We start from the raw sequence: 27,859 nt of genomic DNA, 5'->3' as shown, positions 1-27,859 counted from the left end.
CACCACTGAAATTGTGCCATTTCGGGAATTTACTGGATTAAATCCTAACCACACTGAAATCAGTGGCAAACCACCGTTCAACAGCCACTATCTATCTACCATTATTTCATAAAAGTCAAGAAACCACCGCTACTTTGGAGCAGATGTTACTATCCTATTTCTGACACACTTGTGATTTCTGCTTGCCTTGCTTGCTCATCAAAAAACACTCCTGTGTATTTTCTCCAGCATGAAGAAACTGCCAGGGACTAGAGGACCCCACAGCATCTGATGAGTTTAGTGCCAAAGCATGTTGGGCTCAGTATTAGAAGGAAACAATCCACCACCACCACCTGCTGCCCCCCTGAAGAGTGGGAATGGGCTACCCTTAACCAGGGCTCCTAAAGAACAGTGATCTGCTAACACAAGTTAGAACAGACTTACAGCTGCAGCTAGTGCTCATATTCCTTTTTTTCATCCTGTGATCTCTCAATGGTTGTGCAGACCATTCAAACAGTCCATCATTAGATGTCAACAAGGGTTGGGCTGGCAGCTGAACTTCCGTATGAGGCAACAGAGAAGCAAGAATAACTTTTTTCCCCACTCATCTTTCCGCACCACACTACAAATGCCTGCTAGGTGGAGCAAGGACATAAATGGACTTTTTTTGACTCATATAAAAGTTGCAGAGATAAAATTAGGAGACAAAACCCTCTTCAGTCTCATAGTATAATGGATGCAAAGCAAATAGGTTTCCTGAACTTTTTATGATTTCAATGAATAATCAAATACATTCAAGCATTCTTACATAAATATGTTGTTCTTAAATGCAGTAATTTTTAATTTTTGGTACAAGAGACTGGGATTCCAATCCACCTATATACAAACAGTACAGAATTACAAGAAAAATATATCTAAGTCAAATTTCTTAATATTTATTAAATTCAAAAACTGCAGGAAAAAAAATCACAAGTTTCTAAGTACAAATAAAAGCAAATCAGCAAAAATAAAATGGTTGTCAAGTTAAAACTCATTTTCCATAATTTTCCCTTCCTTGTTATTGCCCATAGTACCACCAGAAATCCTGTAAGTGCTTTAGAAATTGATTTTATCTTACCAATATGATAGTAAACTGTAAGTTTACTATGTAAAAAAGCAAACCATTTAGGCACAAGGTGGCAGAAGACATAAGCACAAATATCAACCATGCTTCCTTAATTTGTCAGTTGAAATCCAGGTGTGCTAAAGACCTGCATGGTATTGTATTCAGAACGTCAGAGCTTACTCTGTGAAATAAGGGCTCTTTTTTTTTTTTTTTTTTTTAACATTAATAGTTTGCTGTGTCTTTTTTCCTTCTAGAAAACAGACAGAAGCTGCTTAAGTCAGTGGTATACCTTACTGGTCAGTGCCAGTGTACTGGCTAGAAGAGTGCCAAAAGTGACAAAATGGGTTCCAGCACCAGAGATGAGAAATAGAGAAGCTGTAGTGTGAAGACGACTGGTTCATACTTGTGTTGCCAGTGTAATTAATAGTTTAGTGACCACCTGCTAAGACAGCATGACAAGCAGTCACATGCTATTTGAAGATATCAGCTGGGCCAGGTCATCAGCTGCTCTCCCAACAGAGCAGTGATCAAGGTGAACAACTAATGTCTGCTGCTCTTCTAACTACACCTAAAGGAACTGTCAAACTGAAAATTAAATCATAACAAAACTAAAACAATCATTGTTCCATATTCCAGATTCTTCTACCTTTTACCCATCATTTGATATTTGCCATTCTAATAACAGGTGCAGTTCCACTGTCATTCATAAATACAAAATTTTATTTGCACTTCATTAGTTTAGAAGGACCACAATGTTTTTCAATACCACAACATTCAGGACACACCAAGTTATTCAAATATGTAACTACTGATTTACCACAGCTAAACTAAACAGTGCATTTAATAAAAGATATACCAAAGATATAATTCACAAATTCATTATCAGACAAAAAACCTAACACAGTATTTGCTTGATGGGAATAATTTCCACCATTAGGAAAGAAAATAATTTTACCTTAGGTTCCCTTTCCCCCAACCCTACAGATGTCCAGACAAATACACATATATATTCCTTAACACAGGAAAATGTATCATCTTAATTTTTTTTTTTTTTTTTTTAAGACTTTGTCTAGGACAGCAGCATTGCTTTTTTATACCTTCTTTTAGAGCTTGAATATATTTCCATTCTTTTATTGAAACTTAGTGATACTTGCAACCAAGTTTATGCTTACACAGAAAATTATATATGCTATTTCAGAGTGCGATCTTAGATCTGCACCAGATGTGATGTCTTGGTACACAAAGAAAGGGTGCAGCATTAAAAAAAATAAATAAAAGACTGCCAAAAATTAAATTTAGCTTTTCAATAAATCCAGTCAGCAGAGGATGCTACAGCCAAAAATGTTTTCACTACATTAAAAGGAAACATAATGCTGATTATGGAAGCTTTGTACATAAAGTCCTCTGTTTTTAAAAAATCTGTCTTTAAAATAGTTAGCAAAGCACCATATACTTATCTTCATACCAGAAGAGCTTCTGCCTGCCTGTTTATAATAACAAGAACTATTACAACATTTATGTCAAGAATAGGTATAGATTTAATTTCTCCTCCTCCTCGACTGGAAGTGTGGTAAATCCCCACCGACTGTACAGTATTTATAACACTGGGGCAATGAATGAAACATCATTGTGAGGGAGAGGGGTAATAATTAAATGTTATAGCTGAATCCTACATAGGATTGCATATTTGCATATTTACAAGTTAGTGTGTAGCTCTGACTCGAATAACAAAGTGCAACAAGAAACTGCCAAATGATTGTAGTGCAGAGTAGTACAGGTACTTTCTTTACCCTCCCACTCCTATTTTTCACTCTGTATGGAGTAACAAGTCAACAGCAACGGACATGTGGCCTTGGAGGAGGCAGTTCTGGTGGGATTTCTGGCTCTGGTTGCAGGGACAGGATACTGTTGGACAACTCATTTCTTATAACATCCGGTGGCATCTTAAAGAAAAGAAAAATCACCTGTCAACAGTCATCTGCATAGAACTCGGCACAAAGAGCTCGTTTCAAGAGTTCACTCTCAGCCAAAGCCTCAATTTAAGGAGCTTTTGGTTCTTATTAGTGAACTACATTCGAGTAAGTTGTGTTAAGAATTTCTTCCAGAAAAAAGTTACAAGACATTGTTGAAATAAAGCCACTTCCTAAACGAATTACAACAAATTACAACAGAACAGTCCACAAATAAAAGCATCAAATGTACAGTCAGCTGCTGATAGATAATGAAGTTGTAGGAAAGAGGAAATGTAGCAAAATAGGAGCAGATGTTTACCAAATTCAACAGCAGTATTAACTGAACTGTTCATCAGAGTCTGTGAACTACATCATGCCCACTATGTATTAACCAAAAATTTCACCTGACTGTGTGCACTCATCCTCTGTGTCCTCCCAACAAGTACCTGCAGTCATTATTTAAACACTGATCATTTATGTGGTCAGAGGAACTACTACCTGAATATTTTACCTTTTTCAGAATGTCATCAACAAGTTTTAGAAATATTTCATCCACATTAAAATTATCCTTGGCACTTGCTTCACAGAACCGCATCCCAGTTATTTGCTGTGCAAACTGATGGAAGAGAAAATAAAATAACTACATGAAGATACACACAAACAGCAACAAACAGCAACTATGCACTCCTCATAAAACCTTTAAAAAAAAACCCCACAACTTTCCCCAAATCTGTGACCGAAGTCTAATTCAATTAATAATCCTGAATCTCCAAGGTACAGTAAATATTGCCGCATAGAGCTGATTTTCACTTAAAATTGGTTTACTGCAAAAGTGTGCTGCATTTTTCCAGACTTAAATCTGAGAAATTCCTGTCTTTAGTTGACGTGGGCTGCTGCAGATTGCCAAAAAATAAGAACTTTTCAGAAGAGTTAATCTCAATCTTATGATTAAAATGTGGAAAAAGGAAGTACAGATGTAAGAATTAGCCTTGACTCTCTAACTCTCTAGTGCTTTACTTCCAAATGCATGATGGGTAGCTGAAGGAAAATGTTTCTGTATGTCCATATTGATAGTGTCCTGATCAAGATGGTGCTGTGAGTGTTATACTAACACATATTCTCTTGTCAGGTTCCTTACCACTTCTGGAGTTGGAAGAGAACAAAAGAAACATGAAAACAAAGGTAAGCCAAGTAATCAAGCAGGGCTGTTGCCTGTCCTAAAACACTACTGAAAAGCAAACGTCTGGAGGAAGGCTCACAAAGATGTCCTGAGTAGAGATATCTTCATTTGTGATTCAAGTCTTCACTATATTCTCTTTCAGAGCCCAAAAAGGAGTATCCCCTGCACTACTGTGTTGTGCAAGACAACTTGCAGTTTATTCTCTCTTTAGAGCAAAGACATACTGCTCCAGCAGGAAAGCATGTAATTGCACATTCTATAAAAGTAAGTAAATACCGTATGGATTTTGACAGAACACCACCACTCTCAATATGCTCCTTAGGTCTAACAGTCTGAACAAGAGTAGCCATGGACCATCAGCAGCAATACCACAGCAGATTTGCTTTTAACAGCAACTAAGGATTTGGTTAGACCTGTTCTTACCTTTTCTCCCTGCTGTCGAGTAATCTCTCGATCAACTTCACAGTCCAGTTTATTTCCAACTAATAGAAGCTCTGCATCTTCTGAAGCATACTGCAATTCAAACATTTTTAATTAACTAAATCTAGAATGTAAGATTTTGTAATGCCAACACAATATTAAAAAGGGCAATTCCTCTACTAAATAAGGAACCACACCTACACAATTTATATGTAAAAGTTCTTCCCAAACATTATTTCAAAAATTTTCAACTTTTTTTTAAATTCAATTTTTAAAACATGACTTGAGAACTAGCTGTTCTAGCTTATCTAAGAATGAACATAATGACCTTACTTCACAAATGGGAAATAAAACTTTTTTCTCTCCCCCAGTGCACAGGTAAATGAGTAATGTTACAGATTTCCACTGACACGTCTAACTGTGACAATTCTAGTTCAAGGAAGCAGGAATGGACAACCATTTTGCAACAAGAACACATTAATGTTAAATCCCAGTGAAAAGAATCCAGCATTGATACAGGATTATTAAAATAATGCCAACAGTCCTACAGAGTACCTTTGAGGAAGGAAACTACTGCTTAAAAAAACGCGTAAAAAGAAAAAACTGAAGGCCTACCTTATCAATCATTTTCATCCATTTTGGTAAATCGTCAAATGTTTCCTTCTTGGTGATATCATACACCAAAATAATTCCCTTGGCACTTCTGTAATAAGCTGAGGTAATGCTGTTGAATCTCTCCTGACCTGCTGTGTCCCTAAGAAGCAGCAGCAAACATTGGCACAAATATTTCACCAATTTGCAAAGTACAGAATAACTTTGTTTACATTTTAATAAAAACACCCCCACACCCTTAGACACTCTATATTGAACATTTCCTTCTATATGTGTGAATTTCAGGCAAAAAAAATGGAGCAGTACTTTCAATCATAAAAAGTTTTCGTATCAGGACTACTCATCCCATACTAACTTCACCAAGAAAGGCCACTAAATAGTTCTACATGTGTCTGAGAATAAAGCTGTCCAGTGAAAACGTACCAGCAGATGAAGCTGGTTTTGTGCTGTTGGGGTTTGGTTGTTTTGTTGTTGGTTTTTTTTTTAATAGCCCTGAAAAAATGAATAAAAGAAATGGATACATGCTTATCAAACACAGCTGGACACGCAACTATAAAATAAGCAACGCACTGATTATTGTAATTCGAGGTTTCAGAGCCTTTTTGGATCAACCACAGCAATTCAGCCACGGTTCTGAAACTAATTCAGAAGCTACTGGCAGAAGTGAATGAAAAGAGTGAGCAACCACTATGTGGCACAGCTTTTGAAATTAGATACCTGGCTTTCACGCTTACATCTACTGATGTGAGGTGTTCAAATAACATTTCCATTCTCACTTTCAGCACTGTAGGTATTTCAGACAGGGTGCATTTACACTGGAGACTATTTTCCAGCAATGACACCATGTTGCCTGTACTAGCTATGGCTTATATTCCAAAGCAGATGAGACAGAAGGGTTATTTTTTACTGGACCACAAAAACCTGTGAACTGCTTTTAACCGTATCATCAGGCCTGCTTATGGAAGATTTTTGGCAGTTATACTAAAAAAATAGCTGGTGCATACCCTATGTCTTAAAATGTGACTGGTATCACAACTGGAAAGTAAGTTATATGGTGCTCCAAAGTGATCAAGCATTTGCTGCTTCAGTTCAGTCCCCAGAGTCAATGGATAATTTTGAAATTTCACTGATAGAGCACATCAAAAGATGGACCAAAATTTAGAGTGGATGGGGGAGAACGTGTGCATGTGTGTTGGGACTCAAACGTTCAAAAGGAACTCTCTTCAACAGTCACATTTTAGACAAAAGGAGGAGGAGGAGGATGAATTTGGGAATGAGATTAACAATGGAGACCCGAAACACCAAAAAAAAAAAGTCATGTTCACAAAATGCCACATCGATTGTCCTGAAGAATCAATTCTTTTAAAGTCTATGCACAACAAGCAGTAGAATAAACTACCACAAACCCATCTTGCTCTTCACAAAATCTTTAAGAATTTTAACTAAGCAGGTTTAAAAGTAAAGTACTTAACTTTCTCTTGAAATTGCCACAAGAGTACTTGAAAGCAACAAATCCTTGCTAGTGATTTCACAAAGTAAAGCAGTGTCCACTACAAAGAGATTTGAAACCTCTGCTTCATAGCCTGTGGAAAAATACTCACTACTACTTCACTGCAAGCCAATGGCATTGCAACATGGGGCAGAAGAGAACAAATTCCTACCGCATCCATTTTTATTTTATTTTTAGTCAAATCCCATCCTCTACTCAGATTTATTTTTTGAAAGGTCCTTTGGACACTCCATGAAAAATTAAAAAAATTCTAGCATGAACCGTTGATTTTCCACATATGGATAACATTGCTTTAGTGTTTATGAACAGACTTCTTAGAATTATGACCTTGTAGAGCAGCCCCTGCCATCTGTTGCTAATCCAACCTACTGATCATGCATATTAAGGATGCGATCCCTTTACTTCCACTGTTCTGAGCAGACATAACTGGACAGCAGGTGGAAGGGCATACCTGGCGTAGAAGAACGCATCAATTCTAGCTTTGGCCAGAATAATGGAAAAAGTTGCTCTTTTTGTTGGCTGGTCTTCCCCCTCTTCTCTGTGCCCCAGAACGCAGAAATAAAGGAGCTATTTCAGAGTCACCTGGTTGTGCGTTCAGGTCAGTGCTAAGGACCTTTAGCAATTCCATCACAGAGGAGCTACCAGGTGACTCAGTTCATACATTAGAAAAACAGAGGGGAAATAAACACACTAATGTTCGATCACCCTCTCTGAAGACAGTCATCAACACACTGGATAAGCCTGGGGCTAGGTGATGGAGCCAACTATGCAACATTACACTCTGCCACTCCAGCTATCTCCAACTCCATATTTCCCCTAGCCTGCTGAGTACTGTATCTCCAAGTCTACCTGGTACTATCAGCCTCTCCTCACCCCCTAAGACCCTCAGGATCTTTGAAAGTTTACAGTATTCCCAGGCTGCTGCTCCTCTCTGTACCCTCAGGTCCTGCACCCTGCTTTGTGTAGGTCGTTCACCCAAATATTACACAACTTGTAGTCTGGCTTGCTGGCTAATTGAGACACACCACATGTTGTGGCCAGTTTAAAACACCCATGGACAGCCTGGCTGGCCACTACATATGTTAAATAGCCAGATGGCCACTGACTGTCAGCTGCCAGTCACACTAATTACAGTGGATTATGTCTGACTTTCTTTGCCTTGTTTTAAGTCATTGACTTCCCCACACTACACACAACCAATGCCTCTACTGCTGTAGCAAGTTTAAATGAAACCAGTCAACAGGTTTCTGATTGTAAGCATGATATTCTAATCCTTGTTTCCTTTGACAACTGGAAGAAAATAAACTGAATTTGTGTCTCTAACATTACATTAACAATGTACTAGCCTTCAAACAATAATGTGAAAATTGGAAAACTATTTCTGCGATAAGCAAGTTTAGAATGCAACCCCAAGCTACCTAAACAAACTGCAGTGTCAGAAGAGTATCAAGTTGATCTTTCACATGGAAAAATCTCATCTTCTACCAGGTGCTATCTTCTTTTTCATGAAAATGTGCAGTATATTCTTCCAATATTGAGGAAACGACAACTCCTAATGCACAGCTGTTATTAAAAGCATATCCAACTTAAAATGCCTTCCTTTCATGTGCAGTGCTGTAGCAATTAAGTTTGTTATACTATTTTTATTGATGTATTACACTCCTGCAGCTGGAGTATTTTAGTAAGTATAGCTATTGAAGCACTAGTGGAAAGCTGGAAGAAGAGATGAGCATTATTTAAATGGGCTAACAGTACGCAACTTCATGAATTTTATAAGTGATACTAAGTGCTGCTAGTTCTTCATTTGCTCTGGTCAGAATAGACATAATAGAATAAGCCAGTTCAATTTAATTCAAACTCCAGAAGTCCAAATAATAAATTACTTCAACTTGATCAATGGTTTCGCATCACTGAAAAAAATACAACAGATTACTCCTTTTTTAATGCTATAAGCAGTTTTCTTTTATTGTTTTTTTTTAAAGTTCTAGTGGAAAAACACTGGTATTTCTAAATTGTAATGAGAAACATACAGCATATGACTCCTTGACCATCTATAATCTGTAATAATAAAACCCCACTGCTTGACTCTGTTTTTCTGATTCCAAAACAGAAACTAGACATCACTCCAAAAATACAAACAAACATTACACCAAACAAAAGCAAACAAAAAACCACACAAAGCTCATTTTCAAGTGTTGACTTGTCATATTCTCACTATTTCAGACTGCATAAAATACAATACAAATACAGTTGATCTTAATTAAAATAGGTTTGGATAATTTTTGTTTTACATAAATGTTCTCTGTCTATCTAAAACAGTTGCTTGAGACAAACACATAGACAACTCAAAACTGTCTTTGGCTCTGAAGTTAAATTAATTTTTACGAAGAGTTCCATGAAGTGGCAATAGAAAGGAAAATATTTTTAAACATAAATAAAAATTTAACACTAATTTAACACTTTCACATCCTCTGTGCTTTTATGGAACCTACAGGCAATATTTTTGAAACAGTTTTTAAGTAATTTTAGAGGTTAATTCTACTTATCAAGCTGAGTTTTTTCCTCCCATAAAACCACAAATATATTTAAAATATTTTATTATATGAAATAATTTATTTCAGAGGTACTGAAGAGAAGGAACTACATTTTGTTATATTCCAGGACAGGTGATCTTTTCCTCAGACTACCCCTCACCCCAGAGATTTTCCACGACAACAACTCTCCATTAGAAAAAGCTGAGCTGGCAGAATGTGAACTTTTTATGAGAAAGCACCAATTTAAACAACCTTCAGAAGCAAATCAGACTGTGTTCTTGCTAGGACACTGGCTTCCTTGGGCATTAAAGCTATAGAGATACCAGAGAGCCCCTTTGGCTCCCCAGCAGGGAACTGGGCGCAGTGGCAGGGCACTACAGTTTCCACTAACCAGGTCCTTTCAGGGAGGAAGCCAGAAGTGACTGCTGCTTGTGTCAGCTGAGTGCCCACATTACTCAGGTAAGAGGGCACAGTCAGACACCCTTCTGTCCTGCCGAGCAACTCCCGGCACACCTATTTTTCAAAGCACGAGAACAGGTTTCCTGTTATTTGGTCTAGTTTTCAAGCTTTGAAAAAGCACTGATTCACAGATGCTCAGATTCACTTGGACACTTACGCTATCCAGTAGTTCTGGTTACTTCACCCCATGGCCTGAGCTGCATCCACGCATTACTTCTCACAGAACGTATGAGCTTGTTTCAGCCAAAAACTGCAACGCAGCAGCATATGTACTTTATCTACTATTTCTGGCAGGCCAAGGGGCACTACTAGGGTTCCAGGTGGCACAGAGAAGATGGACACTACTCTGCGTCCTCAGTGCTGCTCTACCATTTAATAATCTAAGAAGCAGTAGGTTGTTTCCTGACTGAAAGTCAGGGAAATAGGGGAAGAGGTACTGTGAGGTAGCAGGGACCAGGCAGGAACAGGTAAGCCACAGGCGAGAGCAGACGCCTCTGTGATCCTCAGTGCACAGTATCCCATTGCAAAAGGAATATGGGAGACAAGTCCAATTTGTATACTACTCTACTAACACTCTATTAACAGCAGCAGGTGTGAAAGCTCTTTTCAAAAAGACATCTTGCACACCTAATTGCTCGATATATTCAACATAGTACTGCTGTTTTTTCATAAATTCAAGTGGTAGAGGTCTGCAGAGAACACTCTGCCGATAGAGTGGTCAGTGGAGAGACAGGTCAAGTGACCATAAAAACCACCAAAGTTAAACTTTCTTTTTAAACTGTTCTTGTTTGATTTTTGAAGTAGAATCATCAAATGCCTAAAAAAAATAATCCAACTTTGATGCTTCGAAAGGTAACCTTAGTCATATTAAGAAAACAGAAAAGCATAAACTTTAGAAATGGTCTGTTCACCAAATAAAACAGCTTTTTGTAGTAAAGTTACTGACATAAGACTACCAGGAAGAATGAGGTAACCTTAATTCCGTCTCTGTGTAGGTATGAAAGGAGACTGACTTAGGATCAGCCATGCAGCTTAAGTCTGTATTTCTAAAATTCCAAGTGTTTGACTTGGTAAGTTGCTTTCGCCTTTTAATCTAACAATTTAAGGTACAGTAAGGAGTGGCTGAGGGAACTGCGATTGTTTAGCCTGGAGAAAAGGAGGCTGAGGAGAGACCTTATTGCTCTCTACAACTACCTGAAAGGAGGTTGTAGAGAGGTGGGTGTTGGTCTCTTCTCCCAAGTGACAAGTGATAGGACAGGAGGAAATGTCCTCAGGTTGCACCGGGGGAGGTTTAGACTGGATATTAGGAAAAACTTCTTCACTGAAAGGGTTGTCAGACATTGGAACAGGCTGCCCGGGGAGGTGGTTGAGTCACCACCCGGGAGGTGACATGTGGATGAGGCGCTGAGGGACATGGTTTAGTGGTGGACTTGGCAGTGTTAGGTTAATGGTTGGACTCGATGATCTTAAGGGTCTTTTCCAACCTAAACGATTCTACGATTCTGTAAGTCTATGATAGTAAGAGTTTATAAATAGCCCAAACATACACAACACAGTTCAGGATAAATTAGCAAAAGGAGTGGTTATCCAATTGCTTTTCCAAAAAAATTAGAAGCATGCCAAGACAGTTTTATGGGTTAAGAACAGCATTTTAACAGCCACCATTGGAGAGAAAGTGACACTTAGGAGCAGGAGGTTGTGTTCATGGATTTTGTAATATTCTAAAATATTACCACTTTATTGTGTTTGCTTCACCATTTAGCAGAGCTTTGCACAGCAGTAATGGTCACATTTTAGCAACCTATCAATTTTTAGAAATTTCCTATATCCTACTAGCATATTCTCAATATGTGGAAAATAATGGTTTAAACATCTCTTTTCCAACAAAACATCTCTCCTATAAAGTATTTATTCAATATGAAAAAATTGTTTGATAAGCTTAGCACATTTCATAGCAAGAATTCATATCAGGCATACAGTAGCATCTCCGTATCAGAATTTTTTGTTACCTCTGTCAGCTCCAGCAGACCCTGGCTAACAATTGCTGGCTCAACTGCCAGACTTGTGGTCATAGGTTTCCAAACAGGGACAGATGATGGATGAAGGCATGCCACTAACATTCAAGTGTTAGATGACTGATGATACCAAAGATGAAGCAGCAGTTAACTCAGAGGGAAGCAAGACAGACACATGGCGTGACAAACAGAGTTGATGGTGACCTGCCAAGAGGAGTTAGTAAGCTGAATTCACTGCATCCATGTAGTTAAGAATGAGAAACCACCAGAATATCCCAAAAGTGTTAACGAGTATATTTAGAGCTTTTTTTCCCCCTCTATGGATTGTTAGCAGCTTTAACAGTTTAACTACAATGCCAATTATGCATCACACACTGTTAATAAACCAAAGCTAAGCTTCTACATAGTAGTATATAAGATTAATGTATAGAACATAGCTGGTTTATTCTCTCATAACAATGTTTATGTATTGTACTACTCTGCAAAACAAAGGAGCTCTTAAGCTCAATAATTTCTAAACAGTAAAAATGGTATTAATCACTGACATGGAGAATCATTATCAGGAAACATGTAACCTACTCCCAAAAGGAAAAGATTAGCTCAGACTTTGAGCTTTCTGTAGTAGGACATCGGTACCAGTTAAGGTATAGAGTCTTACTTGTATGGGGTCATTTTACTTCTCAGTGCTGTTTATAGTGGATATAATTTACTTAGTCATGAATGCCCTTCACTTTAAAGTTATTTAATATAGCATCAAAGAAACAGCAATGCCTATACCAAGTTTTTCTAGAACAGTTTAGAAAATACTTCACAGTTGTTTTGCAATTGCTATTACAATGAAGGTCAGTTTTAAACAGTCCAGAAAATTAAAAAAACCCTAAAGTGTACTTTCTCTTGTGTCTATTTAACACAGTCACCTTTTGTTGTTTGTAGAACTCCTATTCTATTTCTTGTGTAGGTGATATCATTCTAGGAAAAGGTGCTTGAGACCTCTGTGATGCTTTAACATTTCAGGAATTACATTCATGCTCTATTTCTAACTCTCTCTCCTTCTCCTCCTTTACCCTAACAAAGATCTTATAGCTATTTGGTTTTGCTTACATCTTGTGGGAATGGAGGAGAGGAGGAATAGGGTAAGAGCTAAACCAGCTTATAACAGTTAATAGTATTAGACAAGCATATTAATTCATGCTAGAACATAAAAATTAAAACATACTGCTGGTTGCACATTTGTTTTACTTACCAGATTTGTAATCTAATTTTCTTTCCTCTTAGCTCTACTGTTTTGATTTTAAAATCAACACCTATAAATAAAATACAGTAAACAGAAAAGGAGGAATAAGAAGCAAAAGTAATGAGGGTGTAATTATTTTTTTTTATAGCTTTTTTTTTAATCAACTTGTAACAGTCCAAACAAGCAGAAGGGTTTGCACCACTATGGGTCACTTCAGGAACATCATGGGGATTTGACAACCGCTATATGGTGTGTGAGCCATCCAGTTTGGCAGCATTACAACATAAACCTTCCACTTCGTGCAACAATTCCAGCAGCAGGTAAACCCAACATAAAAGTAAAACAACAGGCACAATTTGTTTCTCCCTTATTCACGCTGACTGTCAAGGACAAGCCTGCTCTACTTCCAACTGGCACAGATGCACTGGAGGCATGGAGCGACACCAATCCCTCCACATCAGTTTTGCTGTCTGTGAAGTGGGAACAACACACATCTGATTTCCAGGCCGGATGCTTAGCATCTGTAAAGCACTTTAGTAGAAGTGCTGAAATTGTGGTTGGTTTATGAAGAAGTGTGTCAGCACTGTCATTGTTAATTCCTGCAAATATTTATTAGCAAAGGGTATTTGACTTTTAAAATTTCTTTTATACCTGTATGGTACTTTTATCCATCATCTCAAAACTCTAGCCACATTTTGAATGCATGCTAAATATCAAAGATAGAACCATGAAGACCTTGTTATACAGAAAGATTTTAGTTCTATTAAAAAAAATAATGCCGGCAATCAACACGTAAGACATACTACGGTCAAACAATACCTAGACACAAAAGATTACCACCTCAACCACAAGAAAATTTCAGGGTATAAAGGTCCAAGAATATCATAGCATTTGTAGATTGTGAACATGATAATTTTAGTATACATTTGTATGAAGATTTTTGCTTCAGTTCTTACTTCTGAACACCATCCCTCCTAACACTGCTAAATCAAAAAGGGGGGAATAAAAAGACAAGAGAACAGGGTTCAGACTGGTACACTTAAACTCACACAGAAGTGTAGAAGCATAGTGTGTTGGAAACACTTTTGCTATTTCACACACAGTTGTATACCAAGGATAGGGATGAAAGCAAAGAAGAAAAAAATTTTTTTATTTTCTCTAACACAACCGACACATTTTCCTAACATCTACACTTGGTAAAAGCCGAGTGTCCCTGCTAATATAATCTAGTCTTGACTAACAATAACTTTGACAGAAAGGACTGAACTTGGTCCTTATACAAAGCTTTTAAAAACTCCTGACTTCGCATTTATTTCAAAGTGCTTTTAAAGATAGTTATGTCTGTAAAGTTGTTGGTATGAGACAATAAAATGGACTAAGTTTTAAAAAACCAGACACACTTTACTAATTGAAACATAAAGGATACATTCAATTCTATTTTTAGTTTACAAAGCAGGTTGCCACTGTTCAGCTAGACGAAATAAATGGAAGGATCACTGATCTTCATTCTCCTAAACAAAAATCCCTTCAAACAGCTTGCAGTTGCACCGTACATAGCAATAAAAGTATTGGTTATTACCACGACATTTGTCCTCCTTCTCCATGTCCTTAAAAATGTCTAGCACATTTATTCACCAATTCTTGGAGAGCTATTCAGGACATTTGACGTTTATATTTCACTTACCAAAACGTATCCCATTCAAACCCTGGGAGGGTTCTTAGGCAATACAGGAACTAAAGCATTAAACTGATTTGTACTATACATTCTACAATTTTAATGGCAATTTTCAAGTATTCATATGCAAATTGAGAAAATATTAGAATTATTAAAATTTCAGAGTATTTATTAATGCTAACTTTAAGAAATATTTTTCTACACTTTTGAAAAACCACCATCTGTGTTAGCGTAAAAGCAGAAGTGAAATGATCCAGCTATGCTCTACTATCCAAAATGTGCGAAATAAGAATTCCTGTCATTACTGCTTTTCTATCAATGAGATTGTTGTTTTTTTTTTTTTTAAAGAAACACACATCCATTTCTACTGTTAAAACCCTTTTCTCTATATAAATGCATTTAAACTATAAAATGCAATTGTCTTAATGGTCAGAGCTTTGTCTACAAGACAGCAACTTTATTTGCTAAGGAGATAACCAATATTAACTGAAATTGCTTCAAACCTCTCCCTTCCTCAAGGAAGTCTGAATATAATTGCCCACACATCTCAACCCCAGTTCTCAATCCTGCCGTTATATCATACACAACATACTATACGATTTGCCATTCATCTGAGAACTCAGGTTAAAAACCGAAAAATCTCACTTTTCTCTCCCACCATAAATAGAGAAAAGAATCTATGATGCTCATACAGGTGGGTATACTTGTCTTAGGCTAACAATTATATTTGTAGGGGAGTTTGATCTGAGCAGAGAGAGAATACAGCTCTGCTGTGTAAAGAAAAAGTTCTGTTGTCACACAAAAAAAGTCCAAACCACCTCTGATCCAAAATGGTGTATTACAAATCATCACAGGAATTTCATGTAAGTTTCACCAACTCCATCAACAAAATATTTTTATATTTACAGAAGTGGTTTATACATCACTGTCTTACACAAACCAAGGAACAAAAAGGTTTTGTTGTAAAAGGAAAAATAAATAATGAACTATGGAGAGAAAAATCCAACTGTTCTAATAAAGTAAATTTTCAGCTCTGGACTTCTGTGACTAGAAGGTACAACATATGAATGAAATGAAGTAGAAAAACGCCTACCTATTAAAGAGATGGTTTCGAAATAAATAATATGTCAGCAGCATTGTTATTTCAAAGGCAGATCTTTCTGTTAATCATCTTAAAGTTTTTCATGAAACATTTCTCTACTGTTAAATTTTGCAACAAACAATGCAAGTGAGTAACAGTTTTGGAAAAGCATGTTCTTCTACAGAACTGTTTGAGTCATTCAATACTTAAGTCATATAGCTTGCCAGAACTAAGCAAAGGTTGCTCAACTGCTTTTTATAATTAGTAATGCTCTGCAAGCATCAACACAATACCAAAAGCTTCATGTCTGCCAATACTGAAGGAAAAAATCTAGCAACTTTCCTTTTGCACATGAAGAAACAAATTCCTAAGCCTGTCAGGTTTTATTACCATGTTTCACCATATACCTGCCAAAGGTAGTGCTTTGAGTTTACATACAATTTAGTAATTTAATTAAAACAACAACACAATAATTTGTTTTCCACTTCAACTTGAGATGATATTTGAAATTAAGAAAAACGTTCAATGAAATGAATTATTTAGCTTGATTAATGCCAATGAAAATACCTAAATGAAAAGTTTTGCTATCCATACAATTGCTCCAGCTACTAAAAACAAGAGGAAAAACTTAATATTCTTTGAAAGTCAGTCAGGAAACTAACACTTTCCACTGTTACAGATAACAAATACTTATTAGTCACACATGACATTGAGTGTTAGACAACTCAATGCACCTTTCCATTCATACATGCTAAGCCAGTCTTATACATTCTCTATATTTGCAGTTGTAGAACAGAAGATTCAGACCAACTGCTGCAAACTCCCATTCTTCAGCAAAATAACTGCAAACAGTCTTTTCAAGCCTCTCTATTCAGCACAGGATAGAGAAGGTATTAAATATGCTCTTAGAAAATGGTGGGTTTTTTTAAAGAAGTGCTTTGTAATACTACAGTGTTGATGCCAGCAATACTTGGTAAATTCTTTAAAATCCTTGCTTCAGCAAAATCTTAATTTAGAGTTGCTCTAAGCAAGACGTGTCTTTCCCAGTCTTGTCAAACCTAATTCTAAGACCTGTTAAGGACAGGCACATCATCAGAATTTTTTCAAGTTTCACACTGTTTGTAACGATGCTGGTAGTCCTTGCAGTTACTATTCCCTTAAGGCAGATCCCAAACCACAACACCCAAGTTTATTAAACTTGTTCTGTGTTCAACCCCACCAGAGGCTGCTCCAGTCTTGAAACTATGTAGTCCCACAAACAGTGGCGTGCTAGAACGTGCGCACTGACAGACAAGACTTACTAGCCCTGGCATAACACTCTACTAGCACAGCTACACCAATGTATCCCCCACCCTGTGCCTCCAGTTATGGTGGGTATCCCCTAAAAGGTTGTCAACAACAGCTAAAACAAGCCACTTAAGCACCTTGTGTCCTTAATTACACGAATGGAACCGAGGTCATGGTTTTATATATAGTTCAACAAAATAAAGGAATCAATAATTACTATTGACAACTGCATTAAATCTGAGCAACACATCTTACAAAAAGAAAGGATTTTGAAAGGCTCTCTTTAGCTGCTATAACACCATCAAACTATTGCTGGTTTGCATGCTACCTAGTTTGCATTTTAAATGCCTGCTGGCTAATTTATTGTCAATGAATAACCAAATGTACACATGGCAGTGGAGCCAACAAGTGCATGTGCTTATGATCATACTGAAGTATTCCCTTTGCCAGGTCACAGTGATGTAAGGGAACAAAAAGGCTTCTCACAATCTCTCCTCCCTTTAAAAAGTCGGCCTCCTCTCCATACATCAGGCTTGCATGGACCACAGGCAATCAATGCATTCAGTTTTCCTGAAATTATTACACTCACACCATGAGTAAATCCAGACTACCACCTCTCTTTTTATCAGTGAAAGGTGTGCATTTTGGATGTCAGATTTTGACCTCCATTTTTCTCTGGAAAGGCCTTTTTCAGGAATCCATACTCACATTCCATACACATATAAGAACTAATGAAAAAGGTACAATACAGATCTCAGCCTCTGGTTTGGGTTTCTGATTTTCTATCTATTAAGCTTTTCAAAGTATACTGATTCAGCTTGCCCTACCACTTAAAACCGCAAATGAGCTGGTGCCCTCTCCCCACAGACTAGGTACATGTCAAATAAGGCATTAAGTATAGCAGCACTTAGGTGGTGTGTGTAAGGTAAGATTATTAGTTAAGGATTTTCAAAATTTTATACAAAGCACATTGTTTTTGTTACTAACACATGAACTTTAGATTAAAAACATGCTTCATGCAAATAAGAACATCTATTACAACATGCGCTTAACTGAAACTATGCTTTTTCCAGGGAAAATAAAGGGCTAGTAGAACAGAAGTTTTTTAAAAGTATATTAAACACACAGCTAAGCAAACTGTCTGCACTCCTTTCAAAAATAAACAGCCCTAAAGGAAAGAGAACAAACACTCAAAATAGAAGTGCACTAATGAAGTTCTAGATAAGGGCAAGTCAGTGAGGATGACGTACCTTGTCACTGAACCAAACCTGAGACTATTCAAAACTTGAGACTGAAATCGAATAAAAATTAAGTCTAGCCCAGAGCAGATTATAATATATTAATTTCTCTCCCCAAACAGGAACTGAAAGTTACCGACTAAAGCACAAACTGAAACACACACAACTGGGTCTTACCCTCCTTCTTTAAAGCTAAAAGAATTTGTTTAGAAATAAAACAAATCGTGAAGAAAGTTCTTACTATGCATTTTGCATTTAGGTTTTCATTTTTTTATTTTCCCCTAAGTGGCAGAAAAAGGAAGTGGAAACTGTTTTGCTTAATGCACAGAGTGACCTTTCGGAGGCCAAGCTTTCCTGATAACAAAGTTAAAGGAGGAGATGGGAAAACAGATGTAAATAGAGCACAAAAAAACCCCTCCAACTAAAATCAATTTCAATAGATTAAATTTTCAGAGGCCTATTAGTGATTTGCAAAGCAATTCAATCAGTGAAAAATAATTGGACAACGTTTAAAGAAACACAATCAGTTTAAAAATTCAGAGATTACATACTTAACCATTAGAACAGACATATAATTCAAAGACTACGACAGTTTATTTAATTTGGACATCTGACAGCATTATACAAATTTTCTTACTTCTGCTACAATTGATGACTGGGGTCACATGCTTCTTGAGGTAAGAACTATCTTTGTTAGTCCTGGTCTGTAACTAAATACAATACAATACTTACACCTACCCAGAGACTACTGAAGTCAATGAAAAGATGCTCAATAGCTTTGATACTGATTTCTACCATCTTGTTTGGGAGGGAAGCAAGCAACAACAATAGGTACATGGGGGAAGAAGGGACTATTACAAAATCTGTTTGAAGAAAAAAAAAAACAAACAAAACCCCATCATAACTTATTTCAACTGAAGCTGTAGGACATGCAGTTAATTTTAAAACACACTAAAGTGGAAATACCTTTTTCAAACTGCATGTTATAAATTTAAAGATTCTAAGAAGAGATTTGGAAGCATTAAGTGTTAGTCAGAAATGAGCCAGTTTAGGGATTATTTTAGAGGCAGGTAAAGTACGTTGTCCATAAAGCTTCAGCGTGTAATTCTAGAATGATTAACATGCAGACATTTGAGACTGCTTGCCTAAAATAAAAGTCTACCCATATCTCAACTGGCAACTGCGCTACAGACCAGAATGAAACAGATACACCAACAACAGAAAAAAAAAAATTGGTAATATACAATAAAACACAGTGACTAAATTTTGAAGGTGTAATTATAATGAGTTTTTAGGAAACTGTTAGTGATTTTTGAATGTCCAATGTACAGCTTCTAAACATCTCAGATGTTTAGTAGTTCCAAACTCAATAAGAATGGAAGAAGTTATCATTTATTTACATTCTTGTGGATGGTAAAATTATAAAGCCTTTCACAAAATGCAGGCTTTTGACACAATTTACAGTACTAAGTTCAAAGCAGACACCAAAATTTTGATAAACAGAATGAGGTGGAAGGGGAGCATGGAAGGAGTAAGACTCTCTACAGCTTCCTGAACAAGACTTAGTTTCAAACTTCTGGTTACAGAACAGGAAAACATAGTGAGCTACTGGTCTACAACTGCCTGACCTGAAAGGAAAATTGAATGTGAAGAAAAATTGAACTTATTTGATGAACAGCACTATCCAGATTTTAAAAAGGCAGAATCTATTTCAAAATGAGACTGAATTTAGCATTTTGTTTTGGGTATCAAGTTTCCCACTCCTTGGGATACTGGAAGAAATAAGTTGTAGAAGTGTTGCTATATGCTGTTAAATAGTTGCAGTCTTAACAACTGGGAATATTAACCATCTTTCTTGTTTAAGGACAGCCTAGCGAAGATAGTTTACAAAGACTTCAGGATTTTTTTTATGAAAGGCACTCTAAAAAGTCTGTCTCTTCCTTTTTATGGTTTAGCCAAAACCACAATTATTCTGCATAGTGCATGCACTATTTTCATTAAATGAACATTTAAGCTCGTGACTGCCAGAAAGAAATAAGAAAGTCCATAACCGAGAATCATATGCCCCTACTCTTTTTTTTTTTTTTGCTTCTGACACTCTCAGCTGTTCACAGCTGAGACTGAGTTTGACAGCTGCATTCCACTCTCCTTGCAAACTAAACTCTGCATTTGACACCATTCAAGTGGCCTCTTCATTTTGCCTGTTGTTTTACTTGTGTATTCTCATATATGTACAGACTAGGGACTACAAGGTACTCTGACAGTTCTGTAGCATTGATATAACCCAGTACCTGAACATTTCTATCAGCTGAGGTTAACATCTAGTTTACAAATGAAGAAAACAAAGTCCATTTCAAATTTACTCTTCTTCGCAACCTCTAGGTAATTAAAAAACCCATACCTCCCCAAAACCCTATTCCTGAACCCTGATAATTTCTGTCATCTACCTACTGTATTTTCCTATTTTAAAATATAGTTTTGTTACCTTATGAGGATTCAAATGATTACGCATAGAAAACAATTGCAGACTACACCAAATGCTGTAAAATATGCTTAGTTGACATATCCAAGGCAAAAAATGACTTGCCAGGTGCTTTCAGTTGCTGTAGTCTCTAGTGTCAATTACAAGTGACAGCACTGCTCCTTAAGGTGAAAGGCAGCTTCCAGGGAACACAGGTTTCTGTTGCAAGTTTTATTTCCTAAACTTATGGTTACAGAACTGAAGACAAACAAGGCAGGTTCATACATGCTCGCTAATTATCTTAAAGTTTTCTGTAAGACAAAATTGTTTTCTGTGCAGGTTTCCAGCCTCATGCTCTCCTCTATTTGTAGTTTGTCCAGTAATTGCAGCACACCATTAATGAGATTTGTTTGGTTTTATTTGCACTAGCCAAAAAGCCAATATATAAGAACAGACATGTATTAACACCCTGGACATGCAAAGATAAGAAGGGTCAATTCTCAAAGAAGTACCTATAACCAATCAGAACTTTCTTCCTTTTGTAGTACAACAGCAAAAATTTCTCAGTCTTGAGTACAGAGCTGATTTTGGCTATAAAGCAAGGACATCTTACTGCTACTTTGTCATGATACGGTAAAGCAAGAGACATCTATTTCTACCCTTTCTTGCCTCTCCCCACCCTGATTAAGTTTTCAGTGCCATCTTATGTAAGGGAAAAAAAACTTTAAAGAAAAATTAAAATTAATTATGCTTGTCAGAAAGACCCCACAGGCCCATACAACAAGTGTAGCAAAAAGATAAGTGCTCTTCTAGTTGACGTAGGATGTTTTTTCTGAAAATTTTATGTAGACCATTCTTCATCTGAGATTGCATCAAATTACTAAACTTGTTTTTAAAACATAATTTTTATTATCATTTACTGAAAAATTATTTTTCAACTGGTTAGTAAGCCACATAACGAAAAAACCTGTTTACAGTGCTTGTGAGAATAAATACTGACTAGGCAACTAAAAAAACTGAGCAACTTAAAGGGCAGTTCTGAAAAATGACCAATTGATACTTTTAAATTGAATAGGCTGATACTTTTAAGTAAATATAATTATTTTATATGACAAGGTTGTGGGAATGAAACTTAACATTTATGTTGTTAGCACACATTTTTTTAAGGATAAAGAGAATGAAGAAAGGGTTTGAATTGCGACAGAAACCCCAAATATATGTATATGTACATACAATGATATATGTATATATTTATATATCATATATATGTGTATATATATTAAAACCAGAAGCTGCCTTACTTAAAATTCCTGTGATAAAAGATAAACCTTAAGTTTTCACCATGACTATTGTTTATTTGATGGACATTAAGTCATTTTGCATGGACATGGGTATTTTAAAAAGAATTGATAGGAGAAAGACTGCTTGAAAGAAAAAGCTATGGCGCTCCATAAATCTAATGAATTCCCAACTTACATACCATTTCACACTAACATCAAAGTAAAGTGAAACAAGGTCAAAGAGCATTTTCATGAAGTCAAAGGCGTCTTGCAGAGCAGTGCATTTGCATGCCACTGATCTGGAACCCACAGGCTACAATTAGTCCGGAACAGATCACAGGTCACAACATTCCCATCCTGATCCACAACAGAACTTCCTATTACAAACTTAGCTGAGTAGGTCTACCTGTGATTTTGTTTGTAAACCAGGACTGAAGGAAGCTTTACTGTTTACTACAAGCAGTACTGTAGTTTCCTGTGAATAGCTGCTAAAAGGAGCCAGCAATGCATGAGGCACCCAAACTGCTCTGATATTATCAAGGGCAAGGCCTCTTTCCTGGGATGCTTTCACACCTGGTGGAAAAGAACTGAAGGATAAGACTAGGCCTCAGAAACTTCCCATACTAAGCCAGCAAGTAAAGAGGTGAGTCAGTGCAGGGCCTCAGCTTTGGGTGAGCAGGAGCCTCAGGTTCAGAGATTAAAACCCAGAGAGAAGTGTAATGTCTGCAGCAAAATGAGACAGACAGGGAATACTGCTGAGTACAGGAATTTTGTAGATCTGTCATGGAAGAAAAAACAGCAGAGAGATTGGGAATGAGCTAAATTTTGCTGGATGCAGGTAGGACAGACAACCGTGAGACTGAGCAGTGGTTGGACATACGCTGGGAAAAGAACAGAGGCATTTGACTATTAAATAAAGGGAATCTGAAGAAAAAGAGAGTGAGATAGCACCATTTTTAAAAATTTATATGTAAATTATAACATCATCACTATGGAGGTCTGAATTAAGATGTATTTCTTTTGGGATAAGAACTACTGGGGGGGGGAGGGGGAAGGAGGGAGGAAGAAGCAAAGGCAAGCACTGTTCCTTCACCACCCATCTTTCAGTCTGCTCACAAATGTGGTAATGAGTATTTATCTGCTACCTTTGGAAAGATCATCCTTTTTCATGCTGAATTTGGCATACTTCTTTTTAATTGCCAAGAGTCTGAAAAACCTCCAAGCAATAGTTTTGGATTCTGCTCCTGTGTGAATAATGCAGGTGCATGGGGGTTAGGTAATAGATCATAAACGGAGATCAAATTTTATTTTAAAACAAAAAATGTATGTATATTTATGTTTGTTGACAAAGGTAACATGATGCCAATATTAGCCTCGCACAAGCATTATTCCATTATAGAGAAGAAGTTACCTTAACTACTCTGGATTTAACACTGGCATGAAGAGGGTAATTTTACATCATTGCAGATACAGAGGAACATTTCTAAAAACAATTTATTTGCCCAAACAAGTAATAAAAAGAAGTTATAACCTAATAGTAAGAACAAACATTCAGACCTACCACATAAAATTGTAAACAGCAATATCTATTTCTCATCTGACAACCACATGCAAAAATCAGCAAATATTTGAGCATATTGAGTATTCTCAGTACTATGTAAATAGCAGATTAAGTAGATACAATATTCTATGCAACTAATTTAATGCCCAAAATAAATACATCAAAAGAATTTTAGATCAACAGCACATTGTGTGCTGTTACGAATAATGTGCTGAAATCTGCCAAGCTATTTTTGAACACTTCCAAAGATCTTCAGTATTTTGAGATGAGACTGAAGACATGTTGATGTGTTTTTATTATAGAATTTACTTTACCAATCTGGCAATGTAGTCTTCTTAAATTAGCATTAAAATACTGTATCTTTTTCAATTGAATCCACACCTCCCCTTTTCAGCAGAAACACTCCACTTTTCAATGACATGGCCTCATTATTCTAAACAGCACTTAGGGCCAAGAGACAGCCAAAGGTTTTGGACACTTGCAATTCTTTCACTATCAGAGAAGATCTGAGTAGCCTGTACACTTTCATAAAAAAGGTTAAGGTGTTAAATGTTCTTCTGTTTCACCTGTACTTCCACTGGTTTAGTATAAAAACAAATGTAAGGTTGAGACCATTAATATCAAGGTAAGGGAGTAAATATGTATTATAGCATTCTATTTAAAATACACCTTCACTAATATAAGGTAGATACAGCAAATTTTAGTCATTTGTTTGGTTACATATCTTTTCAAATTTAATCAAGGAATATTCATTTTATATATCTTCCTCAAACTGGATCAGTCACAGGGTTTTCAACAATGTTTCAAAACACATTCTCCACTTGTAATTCTTGAAAACCACTGCAGTAAGTGGTGACAAACAAAGAGCTTTATGATTTCAACTGTGTATCAAAGTCTGACTTCAGGTCATTTTGGAGTGTGCGTTATTTTCAATCTACATGAAATGTAAATACCAGAGGTTACTTTTTCTTACTCTACAGTGCAAAAAAAGCAGGGTGCAAGGTGACTGTGAAAAGCTTTTTCATTTAGCAGTCAAAGGATCTGGGAGAATCTCAACAGCTCTCAAGTTTAGTCAGAGGACCTTGAAAGAATGCCATTACTGTCTCGTTTTTCTACATGTATTTTGGCACAAGTTGATTTCCTTATGCTGCTTTATGTTGGCACACTTTGTACATCAAACATTACGTAATCTTCTGTCTAGCAACATACCACCATTTAGTTCCTGTTTCTTTTCTAAAATAAGGAAGCTTCTCTGCTTCAATCACTGTCTCAGTTATCTAGCAAATCAGTTTTGCTTACAAGGCACCAGACTGGAAGTCTGGACCGGGATCTAGAGTACCTCCTCTCACATCAGGAAACTAACCCTAGTTAGTTACAGAGGTCAGCCCAGCCTTGAAGGAACCCTTAATGTAGGTCAGCCCAAAGAAGATGCGTGTAAGTTCAAAACAATATATAGTCTTGAGAATTTATAAAGAATACATTCCACTATTAGTTCTATTTCCTCAACTGTACCATATATTTAACTAAACCTGTCTACAGAAGCCATAAGTATTTCTTCATTACAACACATCACTTGAGGATTATGCCACTGATATGCTACCACTGTCTTTCTAACTTCTACGAGGTTAAGCTACCAACTTCAAAACAAACCGTATTGACACTAACAGTACTAATCTGTTTGGATTTTTAGAGGACCTAGGAAAGAATGAAACAACTGATAAAACACACATTAATACTAAAGTAACAGTAACTGTGTATTATTTTGTGACAGGAAGATAATTTTGGGTAGTAGTAACTCAGTTTCTAAAAGGCAACACAATTACTTTCCATCAGATGCCATGTTTCCTCACATTCCAAGCTACAATTAAGCTAAGCACACGTATTTTCCAATGACACAGACTTAACAACCACCTTGCTGCAATACTCAAGAGTTCAATTCCAAGGATAGGACTATAATAACAATGCAGCCTAAATAGCTTGTTTTCCTCCCTTTACACATTTGTGCATTAAAAGACAGCAGGCATTCAATTACCTCCAAGACTTGTACAGATGACTAAACCATGAATAAGACAGCATTCTACAGAACTAGGAGGTTGCTCTCCAGTTAGTTGTGTGAGGAGCAAAACATGCAGTGTGCTCAAGGGATACTCTTCAAGAAACAAAACATTAACTTCCTCAGATCAAACATCATGGAGGGTTTCTTGATGAAGGCATAACAGCAATCTGAGTGAATCAGACTATGGTCCAGAACAGTATTTGAAGACCCATCAACTACAGTGAATACACACTGTGCAACTTTTCAACTCCTGAAATAGTTCTGTTTCCCTACATGAAACATCTAAGAGTTGTGCACAATAACCCATTTTACCAACCATCCCTATTTTTTTTATTTTTTTTTTTTTACACTGTGTTGTTTGTTGTTAGTAAGACTGAAATAGGATATCCAAAACCTTCTCAAAACTTGCAAGGATAATTAGAGCCTCCACGATCTTGCCATCAAGAGCTGGCAAGTTTGACACCAAGGGCTCCCTCGCCATAAACACCAACAGCTTCCCACTGCAAAGCAGCACACAGTGTCTCCAGCAACTCCTGCAGCCGAGCAACCCACCCAGGGCGATGCAACCCCGCTCTGCCAGCCGAGAGGCTGGGTGGGAAGGGGACAACCACACACCTGACGGGGACGAGGACTGGAATGCCCCTGAGGGGAAAGCCTCGGGCCGGCATGTGGGGAGGGGGACCACGCTTGGGGGAAGGCGGGAGAGGGGCCAGGGAAGGCGGCCGCCACACTGAGCCCCGTCTTTCCACGGCCGGGCCCCGCAGCAGGGTGGACACGACGAGCACCAGGTCGAGGGCCGCCCCCCACCCCCCGGGACGGGGCGCGGTCCGGCGGGCTCCCTTACCCACGGTGGACTTGCAGGCCTCGCAGAAGGTGTCGTCGGTGAAGCGCTCCATGAGGCTGGTCTTGCCCACCCCCCGCGACCCGATGATGATCACCTGCAGCTTGAAGTCGGCCGGGCGCGGGGGCTGCTTCCTGCGGCGGGACTGCCCCCCGGAGAGCGCCGGCGACCCCCCCGCCGAGCCCGCCCCGAGGTCCAGCCCGCCGCCCCCCACCCTACGCTGCGGCAGCCCCGAGCCCGGCTCCATCAGCGACGCATGCGGCGCCGCGCTGGCGCCGCGCTCCCTCCCCGCCCCCGCCGCGCCCCGCGCTGCCGCCCTCCCCGCCACCGGCGCCGACGACTGCGAGGCAGGGGGAGGAGGGGGCAGCGAGGACGAGACACGGACGCCGCCCGGCCCTGCGCCCGGCTCGGCCCGAGGGAAACGGGAACAGCAACAGGAACGGGAACTGCGCCGCCGCCGGGAGCGGCGCGCCCAACCCCGCGCCCGGCCGCGCAGCGCCCTCTACAGCGCCGGAGCCGCGGCCCCACGCCGCAATGCCGGGGGCGGGGAGCGGCCGCCCGCCCCGCCCTTTTAAGGGGCTTGGCACGGCCGGGGGTCCCCACGGCCTTGCCGGCGCTGCCTGCCCGGCGCCCGCTCGTGTGCGCCCTGAACGCGGGGTGGGGAGGGCGGTCCCGCGCCTCAGGGCCCGGAGGCCGCCCGGAGCGGCGCTGGCCTCGCGCTGCCTCAGCCCCTTTAATGAGGTGATCCGTGGTGGACTCCGGCCTCGCGCGCCCGGCGCCTGCGCAGTCAGGCCTAGCTGCGAAGCCCGCGGCGAGCTGTCGCTGCCGGGGCGGCGGGGTCTCCCCGGGGATTGCCTTCAGGCGGTCAAACAGACCGCAGCGGCGGAGGGACCCCCTGCCTACAGCAGCACACGCCGTTCTGGTGTCGGCTGGGGGTGGATTTCACCATCAAACCCAAACCTAATACCTGTGCGTCGGGACGACATGCTGGCTCCCGGGCACGGAGCTTTTCGTAACAACAGCCGATGCTAGCTCGGTTGTTCGAGTTCCAAGCAAAGGCAGAACTGGCACTAGCAGAAGTAGCGTCATAAATCATGTGAAGGGAAATGATCAGGACGAGCAGTGCTCACTGTGATTTTTGAGGAAATGTCTACTTTTCCGAGCGCTGAGGACCTAGAGTTCGCAGAATCCAGATTTTCCAGCAACGGCCAGTGGCAAAGATGCGGGCCTTGATGTGGGAAGCAGTCACGCTTTTAACTGGGGTCTACAGGTAGATGCCGTATCCCTCTGAACATCAGAGGTGAGGGCAGCCAACGCTAGTGGATATTTGAGAAAATTTGGTCCCATTTTCTAAGTTCTCACTACCATTTGTAAGCTAA

At 38.7% G+C, this 27,859-nt stretch overlaps 1 protein-coding gene across 1 annotated transcript; it reads right to left on the bottom strand.

Moving 5' to 3' along the window:
* Positions 1-794: 794 nt before the first annotated feature.
* Positions 795-26,736, bottom strand: RAB12 (RAB12, member RAS oncogene family). The gene is made up of 6 exons (XM_059815216.1): positions 26,484-26,736; positions 13,010-13,070; positions 5,252-5,390; positions 4,640-4,729; positions 3,548-3,652; positions 795-3,027 (listed from the first exon to the last, which is right to left on the bottom strand). Exons 1-6 carry the CDS (start codon positions 26,725-26,727, stop codon positions 2,914-2,916), a joined length of 753 nt encoding a protein of 250 aa, XP_059671199.1. The 5' UTR covers positions 26,728-26,736; the 3' UTR covers positions 795-2,913.
* Between the last annotated feature and the right edge of the window lie 1,123 nt (positions 26,737-27,859).

This window comes from Gavia stellata, chromosome 3, assembly GCF_030936135.1.
Source record: "Gavia stellata isolate bGavSte3 chromosome 3, bGavSte3.hap2, whole genome shotgun sequence".
NCBI lineage: Eukaryota > Metazoa > Chordata > Aves > Gaviiformes > Gaviidae > Gavia > Gavia stellata.
The sequence above is the reverse complement of the archived record's forward strand: the minus strand, read 5'-3'. Positions and strand labels throughout refer to the sequence as shown.

Coding starts and splice junctions, on each gene's coding strand:
- RAB12 (XM_059815216.1), bottom strand. CDS start 26,727: ATGGAGCCGGGCTCGGGGCTGCCGCAGCGTAGGGTGGGGGGCGGCGGG. Junction 4,730..5,251: donor GGATGAAAATGATTGATAAG/GTAGGCCTTCAG, acceptor TTTGAATTGCAG/TATGCTTCAGAAGATGCAGA. Junction 3,653..4,639: donor CTCGACAGCAGGGAGAAAAG/GTAAGAACAGGT, acceptor CTCTTCCATCAG/TTTGCACAGCAAATAACTGG.